Source organism: Fundulus heteroclitus, chromosome 8 (assembly GCF_011125445.2).
Source record: "Fundulus heteroclitus isolate FHET01 chromosome 8, MU-UCD_Fhet_4.1, whole genome shotgun sequence".
Lineage (NCBI taxonomy): Eukaryota > Metazoa > Chordata > Actinopteri > Cyprinodontiformes > Fundulidae > Fundulus > Fundulus heteroclitus.
This window is the reverse complement of record NC_046368.1, coordinates 13375836-13388845: the sequence shown is the minus strand read 5'-3', so window position 1 is coordinate 13388845 and position 13010 is coordinate 13375836. Positions and strand designations below refer to the sequence as shown.

General features: G+C 39.2%; 2 protein-coding genes across 2 annotated transcripts in view; one reads left to right on the top strand and one right to left on the bottom strand.

Moving 5' to 3' along the window:
* tnksa (tankyrase, TRF1-interacting ankyrin-related ADP-ribose polymerase a) overlaps window positions 1-13010 on the top strand; it is a 182576-nt gene that overhangs the window by 98032 nt on the left and 71534 nt on the right. The window lies entirely within an intron of this gene.
* LOC118563917 (zinc finger BED domain-containing protein 1-like) lies at window positions 9072-11653 on the bottom strand. The gene is made up of 2 exons (XM_036140134.1): window positions 10426-11653; window positions 9072-10219 (listed from the first exon to the last, which is right to left on the bottom strand). The coding sequence occupies exons 1-2, from the start codon at window positions 11479-11481 to the stop codon at window positions 9731-9733; spliced, it is 1545 nt and encodes a 514-aa protein (XP_035996027.1). The 5' UTR covers window positions 11482-11653; the 3' UTR covers window positions 9072-9730.

The window sequence follows — 13010 nt, the reverse complement described above, 5'->3', positions numbered from 1 at the left end:
AGCTTGTCACCGCCGTCGGGGAAGTGTCCTGCGATATTATGGTATGTTTGAATTAATTTTGTTTTCACCGGGATGATCCTTGCTGTTAGTGCAGAAGGCTCTCCTTCTGGCTCTGACTCAGGATCAAAGATCTACGGCTGTAGTTGTTGTGTATCTGCTGGCAGCGATTTCCATGGGTATAAAGTCCAAGTGTAAACTTAGAGTTGGCGGGCACGGTGAGCTACAGCTTATTTGCATAAAATAAAAACAGCGCTTTTTAAATGAACTCAAAATAGGCAAAACTGTGGAGGTGAAATCTCATTATCTGAGAACACTTTAGTGCAAAACATGTAGTGAATTAGTTAAATTTGCCCATTGACCTATCCTACATGTTTAAAGGAAGTATAAAAGGTCACCTTTAAGAGTAATATCAGCCAAAGCAGACAGAGGACCTGCATCAACACAGTAAAATGGGAGTCTAGAGCAGTGGATGAATCGTGGCCTCAGCCTGACGTTCAATTCAAGAATAACATCAGGAGTGGACTGATGCTGATATTTGATCAGATCAATCCTTATCACTTTCGTTTTGCTTAAGCAAAATATTGTGTAACGAGAACGCTGTAGTCTGACCCAGACTTACAGCTGTAAATATGTAACAGCACCCGCTGGTAATAAAACAAAACAGATTTAGTTTTTGATTCGATAACAGTTGGTCTACTCAGCAAAGCTAGCATGATTTGTTTTGGCACCATGATAAGCTATGATAAAACTCTGAGACAAACCAAACTTCCAAATAATCGTGAACACCCTAGTTGTAATTAGACAAAACAGATCATTGCAGAATTCAAATTATTAATTATCGTTAATCTTGTCTTTAAATTGAAAGCGTTCCGTCCTTTTCTATTTTGGTCTTTTTTTCCCTTTACAAACAAACCTAATTCTGGTGCTTAATTGAGAGGATGTAGCTGTTGGTGAGTTGAGAACCTAAATGAACACGCCATGTTCAGTTGACTAATGGCATAGCCGTCGTGCTTTATATTAACCTACTTAATCACACCTAAAATGAGTTTTTGGAAGGCTTCTGCTTAACCCGATACCAAGAAGATTCATTTATTTGAATTAGGTGCAACGAAGCACAGAGGTGACAACAATATGCAGAGTGGAGGCGGGGGTGACACTGTTTTAACTTAGGTAATTTTACTCATGTCAGTTTGTTTGGTAAGGCATTTGATTGAACTGTAAGTCAGTTTTGCTGCATTGGAGCCAAGTTAATTTTAACACTAAGGCAGAAGTAATGGATTGTGGTAGCCATTTTCATTCTTGCTCGTGTGTCGCATATTTACACAGCTGCAGGCCGCATGCCTCTTCTACCTAACTGTTTTAATTAATTTAACTTAGGTTCATCTTTTTCACTGGTTGAAATTAGAGTGGAGACCATGCTAAGATGGTTTGCTGTCCTAAGACTTTCAGAAAGAAGATTAAAGCAATTTATGAGTCCGGTGAAGGATTTAAAGACGTTCAGGCATAAACCAAATGTAGTATTTAATGAATAGAACCTCATACCAGCTGTGAAGCACCATTGTTTGGGAATGCTTTGCTGCAGTTGGACCTTACAAGCTCACCATCTAAAAAAAATCAAGAGAGAAGTCCAGGTATTTGATGGTGCGCTGAGAAAAATTTACAACCAATAAATTAAACTTAAACAGAACTAGATTCTACAATTTGACAATAACCAACAAACATACCAGCAAATCCACCAAACACTGGGTAAGAATTAAGAAATTGAAAAAAATGAAAAGCCCAGATCTTGATCTAACTGTGTGCTGTGGAAGGCTGTTCCAAGAACCATCTGTTGAAAGTGACGACGGACACAAACGTTGCTCAATGTCAGACGCTGGTAGGTGGCTACAAGAAGCCTCTCACTGACGTTATTTCAGCATTAGGGGGTAGGGATGCCTAACCTTTTCCCGATAGAATTTGCATTTTTGTTCATGTCTTTTGTGTAATTAGTGAAACAAGGCAGGTTAAATGATTATCTTTTCCAGAAAAAGCCCTATTTAGGTTTTTCCAGTCTCTCTAGTGTACACATTACCTCACATAAAAACAATTTAGTTTCAGGGCTTGACGATATAGTCAAAACTTATATCACAATATACTTCTTCGTTTCTTATGACAATTATTTTGCCATGTTTATAAAACTCCTCCAATAAAACATTTTACAAAAATTTGCTTTAAAAAATAAAACACACAAAATTACATCAAACCCAAAACACCAGTCAGTGACCAATGCTGTAATCATAGACTGTAATGTATAATAAAGTATTGGAAATGTCATGTCACCTTTACTGAGTAAAGTTATATCACAGTATATATCGACATTGAATTATTGTCCACCCCTATTTTGTTTGAAACAAACTCAAAGCAAATTGAAGGAATTAAACCAGAAAATAAAGGGCGAGTAATGCATGCAAAATGGCGACTAATTTCTCTTCGTTTGATTGACGATTATCTCAATTGCATCGACCTGTAATCGCTCCAGATCATGTGAAATAAGAGTGTTTTTGATGTGGTTCTTTGCTTTGGGTCGTATTTCTTTTTGTGCCGAATGAAAGGTTCTTTTCCACCATGAGTCATGTTCCCTTGAACGATAGTTTAACCTGACAGGTAATCCAGTCAGTCTGCCAAACATTATGCATTCGAACTCATGGAGTTTATTTTTAATGCTGAAAGTTCGGTCTGCTGGATACAAAAAATTAACCTTCCTGAAAAGATCCGTTTTCTAACCTGTTTTTCTAAAGTATGTGTCTAATGTAAAATATAACATATTGCTGGATAAATTAAGGAGATTTCTAGTAGCTTTTTCAAATTCACAGGAGCAGTCTTGATTGATGAGTGGGAGAAATAACCCGGAACATGAGATGATTGGTCTCTCTCTCTTCAAGATATAGAGGGGTACAGATCATTTCAAAGCAAGAAAGTCGGGTTTAAATATGCTTTTCCCCAGGTAACTTTAATAGGGAAAGAGCAAACATCTTCAAATTCACATGAATGGTTTTGTATGATGAATGGAAGAAATTAAGTTACTTCAATAATACATTTGTTGTAGAAACTGCCTCTCTGGCTGTGCGCTCCCGACCACAGGGAAACAGATTATTTCAAGGGAACTGAATTTTGTACATTACCAGCTTCAAAAACAGGGGGGTGTTCTGCCCCCTCTGTGCCTAATTGTGCATATAGCTTAACCGAATGTCTTTTGGAGTTTTTTTTCCAAATGAATCACGGCAATAGGTTTTTGTTATGAGTAGCTAAACCACATGACACCAATAAAGAAGGGGGAGCAGCTCTTCAGAGGCCCAGACCGAAAAGAGTCCTCATTGTTTGCAGACTTGGTGGAGGAAGACTTGGGAGATAATTTCATCCTTGACCAATAAGTGCAGCTACGGTTTGTTTATATATTGTTTAGCTGGGAAATACAATTTTAAAATAGGAAAATAAATGAGTCTTTGAGAGCATGGTGGCGAGTATTTGTGTACCTGTGTGTACCTGTGCATGCACATGGGGGATGGAGAGGTGCTTTGCTTGCTTCTGCAAAGTTTTGGACTTTTTGTTTGCTGTATGAGTTTATGTTGAGGGATTCTGAAATTACAGCCTTTTGACCTTCATATATTGAGGTGTTTTCTTTGAAAAATGTTTGTACATAACCACAAACAAAACCTCTCTCGAATAGTCATTTTGGGGCCGTTGTTATCAAATTTGAACTTGTTTAGTGTTTATTTATTTAAAATGGGACAGTGCATATTCATTGACATGCTCACAACAAGGTAACATGTAGGGCTGGACGATGTAGAAAAAAATCGATTCAATAGAAATCATATTGATCGATATCGATAATTATCAAAACAATTCTAAGTACACATTTTAAGTGCAGCCCTGGCCATTTTATGCTGTTGCTTAATGACCTATTTTTAAATAAATGGATTCAAACACAACCCTTTATTCAACCAACTTTTTACGAAAACTGTAAGTGTTAAAAAAGAAAAAAAGAACAAGTGCTCTCAGAACTCTCTGAAGGCTGAGGGAGCTTTCCTGGGTTTGTGATTGGTTGGGAGGATGCAATGACTGTAGTATTAACCTACACGATAGGCTAGAATGCACTGTTCTTTTATTGAACTTTTTATTGACCCCCGTTTTTTATATTGAACCATACATCAATCGATATATGTCGTTATTGAATTAACGTCCAGCACTAGTAACATGTAAAGATGCCAGATTTAGCCATACAGGCTAATTTTCATCTAGTCCCATAGCAGGTTGATGTAAAAGCATGGAAAGATACATAAACACAAGGTACATCCAAAGTATATTAAAATGAGAAGTTAGTGGAAAATGTACATTAGCAACACTTGTTAAAAAAACATGTAGTAGAAGAATTTACAGACATACTATATATATATAAATATATATATATATATATATATATATATATATATATATATATATATATATATATATATATATATATATATAAAGACAGTGTCTACAGTACAGAGAACACATAATTAGTAAAACATTATTAAAGGAGATTAATATGAATTTTATGTGTAGATTTTATTATCCAGGAGCCACTTTATTACTAATTGAGAGTAGATTTTTAGTGATGAGATGTTCCTGAGTTTCGTGGCAACAGTGTTCCAGGTGTGTGGCGCTCATACACCTAAGGGGGCGTCACTGTTCCCTCTGCTGTAGGATCTAGTGCCAGCACTGTTTTTAGATAGATATATTCTTGCAGAGGAGATGGAGCCAGTGCATGAAGAGTTCTATACTCCAGTATAATATCACAAAACTTAATCATATTCTCCCAACTAAAAAATATATATTTTGAAAGAGTATTATAATGATGGTAGGTGTTTGTTTTTTTGTAAAGAGTTTTGAGAGTTTGTTTGTATTGTCTCTTAAGTGGTTGTAATGTGGTTTACAGGCTTGTATCCAACTGGTCAAACGGTAATGGATGTGTGAAAGAATTATAAATCTAAGATATGTCTTTGAACATGTGTCTGAAAGTAACTAGATTCAATTATATTTTATTTATTACTTTTTTCACTTGTGATTTGAATGTAACTTTGAAATCAGTCACAATCCCTAAATATTTATACAGGTACCACTGTTAGTAATTACCTGCTACTATAACTGGTGGTTATGGTCCCTTGTTTATGTAAAGTACATAAAAACTTTTTTATCAAGATTTAAATGCTAACGTGAATTGTTTAACCAACTTTGTAAAGATGCTATTGCAGATGATAGTTCCATAGCAGCTTGAGTTTTAGTTTTTGAGTGTAGATAGATAATAGTGTCATCTGCATACATTTGACATGTTGCAGATGGGCAGACGTCTGGCAAATCATTGATATATGAAGTAAATAAAAGGTAGCCTCGTGAGACCATCCTGATCTCGCGAGGTTTCAAGGTTTCACTCGCAGATCAGTCTGGATACTCTCCGTTAAAGAAAATTTGGAGCCGTTCACCAAACGAACGTCCAATCAGCGTTGGCTTTGAGGCGGGTTGAGGTGTGACGCAACGGGAAGCGCCACAGTTCAGTCTAAAGAACATGGCGGCTTCAGCCGATGAAACTAGCGTTAGCGTGGCTATCGAGCAAGTTTTATCGGAATTACAGAGTATTTCTCTGCTGAGCTAACGAGCCTTTACTTGCAGCAGCAAGAGTAGCTTGGCTTGTGGTTGTGTTTTCGTCGTCGCTCGTAACAGAGCGACGACGAATCTGATTGGTTTATTTGGCCCGTCTATCACCAACATAGGCCAATCAGCTGACCAGTATTTTCGCCCCTTCCCAAAATTACTTCAACGGAAGGTTTCCAGATGGATATGCGGAGCAAATCTATCTGGCGGAGTCAGGTAAAATAAAAGGGGCCCCAAAGTTGAATCTTGTGACACACCCATACAGTTATTTATCATGTCAGAGGGAGGGTTATTGACCCTAACACACCACTTCTTATTTTCCAGATATGATTTTAACCACTGGATTACAATGGGTAAAAAAAATATGCTTATACAATTTATTGAGCAGAATGTCGTGTTTGACAGTATCAAACGCTTTTTTGAAATCGAGGAAAACAGCCCCCACTACACCCCCTTTATCAAGTTTGGATCTAATGTTTTCCAGTAATAAATTATTTGCAGTCTCAGTGGAATAGTTTTTTCTAAAGCCAAACTGCATGGTATGCAATGTATTTTCTATAGAAGAAAAACTCCTTTCTTGTAGAGTTATTTAATGTCTCATTTGATATCTAAGTTCAGATATTTAGCCCCTCCAAATATAGTTATGTAAAACAAAAAGTCCAGACAAGAGAAAAGAGGTGTAATCCAACTTCAATAACTACAAAATAGTTAAAGTTTTAATACGTTTGACTGATTAAGTTAAATGTTCAGTGTTGCCTTTAGAAAGAGACCAGGCTTTTGCATGTGCTCCAAAGGGTTGTAGAACTGAATCTAACTGAATTTGGATATGCCTTTTCCACACGTTTTTAGGTGTGTTGGGGTGAATTTTAAGGGTTGACACTAAACATTGCTCATCTCAATTGCCTTTGGGTAACCACATGCTTTTAGTCATGTAATGCATCTATATTTTACAATGTTTCTCCCCTCGGACACACTCACATATATATATCACACACACTATATGTGTGTTTAATTTTTTGATTACATTTCTTTATAGTGCTGCCTTCCCTGTCTGGGCACGGATGTTGGTGCATTACCACCTGCACTCAGATGATAGGCCTATCACAGATGGTTATTATTTCCTCGGCTGAGTCAAGGGTGTTATCAAACTACCTATTGAATCCTGCTGCTCACACAGAGATGCTTATATACCACCAACAGTGCTTGCTCTTAAAAATGCTTCCTCCTTTCCATCCTTCCACTGCTAACAGTGGCTCTTGCTATGTGCTTTCACTGTTGTCTTAGACATCTAAAGCTCTTCAGATGCATCAGCTGATTCTGTAATCTGCTTGTCCTTTGCTTTGTTTTAATTACCACACATACAGTTTGAGATTTTTGTCAATCTCCATCTGCTTTGGACGGGTAAAAGTGTGAGTTTGCTGTGATCTCGTGAACTTTTGACCTGTAGGCTTGCAGAGACGTAACCCCAGTCTTGTCCTTTCTGGTGCAAGTATCAAAGGTCTTCATGACTGAAAAGCAAAAAAGCCAAGAATCTTAGAAGCCCTTTTTAAAATTTTAATGACATGCCTGTGTTCTTCAGAGCGTCAAGCTTACTGACAGCGTTTATAATTTCTATTTGATGAGACGTTGGTCTTAAGAGTGAACTTTCACCGACAGTACAGTCGATATTTGGCTTTCACTAAAGAGGTTTTCAAATGTGTTATTCTTGTTCAGGAGAAGTTCTACAGTATATACTGCCATTTAATTAACACCCAAGCTTTCACAGACTGCTGGTGGAGCATTTTCTATAATGCCAAACACTTAAAGTAACACCCCCAGTAGCTTTACTGGTCTTTAGTGAAAAATCAATCAAAGATGAGGTAAACCAAGTAAAGCTCAGTTGGACCACAAAATACTGAGTAATGGGAAAACTGTGAAGAATAAAATTAGAATGTATCTTTCTACACCTCCTGCTCCTGAAAAATTACCACTACTAAACTTTGTAGAATCTGGTGATTCTACAGTTATATTGATATTGAGGTTATTTCTGATTACCAACGACCTTAATTTAAAAATCCCTGGCTGTGGTGCCTCACTGTCACATGACTAAACAAAAACTGCATGACCAATCCCCTCTCCTCTCCCTTTTGAAACACAGGCATAACGGTCAACTAGATGGAAATAAACATTGGTTGTTAATACCGGCCTAGTTTTACTAACATTGGCCGATCATGATGTCGACATATTGTGCATCCTGAACATGGAGTGTTTGGTTGTGGGGTTTGGGCATTTTCCATTTTTGTTATTGTATTAATTCAGTTAAATGTTATTTTATTCATACAGCACCAATTCACAATACATGTCATCTCAATGCACTTAGTCCAATTCAATCAAATCACACAGACAGATTGGTCGAAAAAGGTTCCTATTAAGCCTTCTTAAAATAATACTAGCTACTGTGATTTGTCATCCTGTTTTATTACTGCATAAAAAAATCTTTCTTTTTAGTGATCAGTGAGTGAAATGATAAATCCCGAGTGGGATTGAAAAATGGGCAGAACATTTCTAGCATCTCAGCAGAAATTTTCTATGGTGAGTTAGGCTTGGGACTCTTTTCGTGGAAATTATGGTAATTGTGGAGCAATTTTGCTTCCTTTATAAAATAGACCTATTCAACACATAAATTGTCGCTCTGGGCCCAGAAATTTGTCATCAGTTGCCCAGGGTTCTAGAAATCGTCCACACATGTAATGGAGGAATGCACAGTGCTTGTAGGGAACTGGCCTCCAATACCCTTGTAGTAAGCAATGTGCTACGCATATGTGACTGAGAAATGGCATATACAAGTGTAATTGCATAAAATCTGGTTTATTGGTCAAGCTTAAAATTTCTATATATTTTTTTATTTTTAAAGTATCTGTTAAGGTCTAGTGCTCAGTGTTTAAAATTGCAGGATTATTTCCATTCATCCCAATAAAGCCTTGTTAATTCCCATAATTCCAATTGAAAATATAGAACTTAGAATTTTGCCACCCTAATCATAAACTTTCAAACATATTGACAATCCACCAAGGCAGAGAAAATACTATCTGTTCTAGTGTTTCCCATGGGTTGAGAGTTTGCTTGTGTTGGTGGGCAGTGCGGAGTCGCTGTGTATGGTACAGCATAGCATGGTGCCAGTCTCTAAATCACCAACGTTCCTCACAGTGGAAATCTCATATATCAAGTGATAACTAATTACCGTGAATATTGTGTAATGATAACCTTAGGGGTGTGCATTGGCACTGCCCTCACGATTCGATTCGATTACGATTCACCAGGTAACGATTCGATTCAATTCGATTCTACGATGCATTGCGATGCATCAAAATTCTACTGCAAACAAGGCAAATTTTTCATCAGTCATGAGGCAACAAAAGCAATCAGATAATAACATATTTTATTGGCTGCTATGTCTGTATCTTTGACATAAATGTCAATGTTAAATAAAATAAAATTGGTACAGGGATACTGGATATGGCATTCTCTCTGCTTTAGAACCTAAATTAAAATTAAATAGAGCAATAACAGCCAACTTTTTCCAGCAGTGACCATAAGTGTTTTTTTTACACACAGTAAAATAGCAGCTCTAAGACAGGGCACTTCCTGAACTCCTGTGCAAACATTAATCAGTAATCACACTACTATAACAACAACCATACAGGCACCCAGCAATAATAATAGTCAGTGCAACACACAGTAACCACTTATTACTGTCAAACATTTTTCAAGTAGTAAAGTCAAGTGCAACTATTCTCAACAAAACAACATCTTAGCAGCTTTAAGACAATGAGAATTACATACCTGAGATGAGAATACTATCTGGCAATCACATCAGCTGCATACAACAAATATATCAACATATCAAGATGTGAAATACGTTGTAATGTAAACCAAAAATAAAGTGTGTAGGCTTAGCCTACTACCAAATTTGTGCAAACAACTTCTTCCGTCTGAGTTCAACATCACCATCATCAACAATCCGTTTCAGAGTGAGGAAATATATAGTTTGACCTAAGCCTACATCATAACTTTTCACTGTTCAGCATTTGGGAATTTCAAGGTTCTTGTGTAAGAACACAAGCTGATCGACATGGTCCGGTTTGAGAGCGCTTCTTTTTGCAGTGATAACATCTCCTGCAGTGGAGAACACTCTCTCTGCTGACACACTTGTCCCTGGGATGCACAAGTATCTCTTTGCCAACCTAGAGAGGAGAGGAAATGTGCCCTTATGGCGATGCCACCAGTCCAAGGGATCCTCAGAGAGAGGCACAGCTGGGCATCTACAGTACAATTCCATTTCCTCCTCAGCAATGGCATCGGCGGTCTTACTTTGTACTGCAGGTTCACTGATGGCATTGAAAGCAGGTCCCAGCAAACTCACAAGCAGCGATGAGGCCCTTCTTTTGGGAGCAGAGGGGCCTGCTGAGTCTGACACATTGTCATCCACGGACAGCAAATCTTCCTTGGTTCCTGAACTTCCTGTTCTGCCAGGCGCTTCATCTGCTTCTGTCCTACGTCTGCTCTCATACTGTATTTGAACAAAATAAATAAGAGCAAAAAAACAGCAGTTAGCAGCACTTTCTCAGACAATGCTGCAGCTCACATCACAACATATAACTATTTTTCTCAGTCTTAACATTTTACTGACTATGTAGCTGCTTATTTAACATTACATTGTTATTACAATTTAATTGAAAGTTATTCCATAAGTTTTACAAGTAGAAATTAAATTACCTCCAGGGATGCAGCCTCTGAAGTCACTCCTGCGTAGACATCCAATCTCTCCTCCTCTGTCAGGAAAGGTAACCCCTTAAAGCGAGGATCCAGCGCAGAGGATGTATGAAGGATCTTCTTCTCTGCCCCACTATTGTACCTCTTAAGGAGATCTGTTTTGATGGCATTCTTCACATCGCGGATCAGTGGTTGGTCTCCAATAGTGTCTGACATGCTCTGGAGGAGTTGGGCATATACTGGTGCAATGAGGCTGACTGTAGGACTGCTCTCTTCTGACATAAAAACAGTGGCATCCTTCACTGGTTTTAATGTCTTCACTGCTTCCTCCACGTTAGCCAGATCTGCTCTGCTGAGAGTGACGATGTCACCTTCATCTACATTTAGGGCAGGCGACAGCAGGGTAGCATGCACTGCAGCTTGCAGTTGCAAAAACCTCTCCATCATATCAAGACCACTATTCCACCTTGTGGCGACATCTGTTATCAGTTTAAGTGGACTTGTCAGTTTAAGAACAACTTTCTGGTTTTCTTCAAACAGGTGCTTTGCCTTTGTGCTGCGGTGGAAGTATGCTGCGACACGTCGGACACTGCCCAGAAGCCTAGAGACCGTCGGTAGCTTAAGCGCCCGCTGCGCCGCGAGGTTCAACGTATGCGCGAAGCATTTAACATGAGGGAACTTCCCAATTTCATCAGCAAAAATCATATTAGCGGCGTTGTCCGTCACCAGCACAACACTTTTATCTGTTAGCTGCCATTCCTCCACAACATCCAAGAGTAGCCTTGCCATATGAGCACCAGTGTGGCTCTCATAAACTGCTCTCGTCTGCAGCACATGTGATACAATCTGCCAATCCTCGCTAATATAATGAGCCGTTATAGTTACATAGGACTCTGTTGCAACTGAAGTCCAGGCGTCACTTGTAATGGCTACACGACTGGCTTTACACATTGATTCCATTACCTTTGCTTTGGTTTCTTTGTACAATGCGGGAAGTGCAGAATCAGTGAAGGTAGCTCTTGTCGGTAGCTTATACCGGGGCTCAAGTGTTTTAAGCATGTGACGAAACCCCGCATTTTCTACCACAGAATAGGGTCGTAGGTCCTTCGCTATGAAACATGCCACGGATCGTGTGATCCTCTTTGCTCTCTCGGAGTTTTGTGGCAACGTTGACACTAGCGACTCATCAATTCTTGGCTGGGATGTGTCGACTTTTTGTGTTGTTGTTGAAGCCAACTCAGGATGCCAACGATCAACATGGTTCGTGAAGTTCGTTGTATTGCCAACGTGCTTGATTTTAGTGTGGCAGGTTTTACACACCGCAAAAGTCTTATCTAGTTTCCCATTGACTTCGTAAAATCCGAAATGTGCCCAGATATCTGCTTTCCAAGCTTTTGGTGCATTTTTAATTAGGCCTACCCGTGTATCGCGGTCATCTCCCTCCGCCTCAGCCATCTTGATTGTTGTTGTTATGCCCCCGGAAGTAATTGAAACTTCGCAACTTGTCCATTTCAGGCCAGAAAATAAACAGTGACATAATCGATTATGGCACGTTGCCGCATCGATGCTGAATCGTGCATGCCCCGCATTGCAATGCATCGCTGAATCGATTATTGTTGACACCCCTACATAACCTTACAAATTCGACTATGTCACATATATTGGAGCTCATGTCTTGTGTCTGCCTAGGCTAGGCTCCCACTTACTCGGGCGCAGCCCCGGTGGCATAGACAGGCATTGGGGGGCCGTGCCCGCCCTGGTCTGGAAGCTGTTTTTTGGGTTTTGTTTTTTACCTCAAAGTTGCCAACTTTCTCTTATTCTTATCTCAATTTGTCAATCACACAATTCAGCTGATAAAACCAATAAGAAAGGCAACATGCTACAAAACTACCGAGAGGGGTGTCACTACATTCATAGCCAACTTGGAGACGGCTTTGGTCAACGTCGCTGGTGCAGCATGGATATTCAGACTTTTCCAAATACAAGAAGTGACAACTGAGCAAAAGGGAGTTAGCCGGAAGCAACACCAATAATTTCTGTTGGAAACATCAGGACTGAAGTCAACACTAGACTAAACATTCATGCTGGGAGGGTTAGCTAAGGCAGCTAGGGAGTACAAGGAGCAGAACCGAGCAGTGAAACTCAGCCAAATAAAAGAAACTTGGGTAACCTGCAAGCAGAAAGGAACCACTGCTTTGTTCTGATCCTTGTTGTCATGAGCTGCTGTTGTTACATCTCCTATCCTAGTATGGATGTTTACCTCAGTCAGTGTTCAGCTTGACATCTGCCCTTACATTAATCAAAGCATCTGTTTATGCTTATGCTTGACTTTTGAGTTAATTGAATGGACACAGCACTACATTGTGTTGCCAGATATGACTGTTTTCAGCCCAAAACACAACGTAAAACCTGCCCAACTACAAACGTTTCGGCCCAAATCACAAAATGTCAGCCAAACGCTCCTCACAATTTAAATTTAATTTGTTTCCGCAGCCGTGTCTGCTCAGGTGTACCGAGCGCATACTGTGAGCCTCGGGACTGTTAGCAAATGTTTTATTCTTCAGAGTTAAGCATACCAATCGCCAACA

Bases quoted from the DNA above. Each gene is read 5' to 3' on its own strand.
- LOC118563917 (XM_036140134.1), bottom strand. From the start codon at position 11,481: ATGCTTAAAACACTTGAGCCCCGGTATAAGCTACCGACAAGAGCTACC. The intron at 10,220-10,425 runs GTAATTTAATTT...GTTCAAATACAG, and splicing joins CAGAGGCTGCATCCCTGGAG to TATGAGAGCAGACGTAGGAC.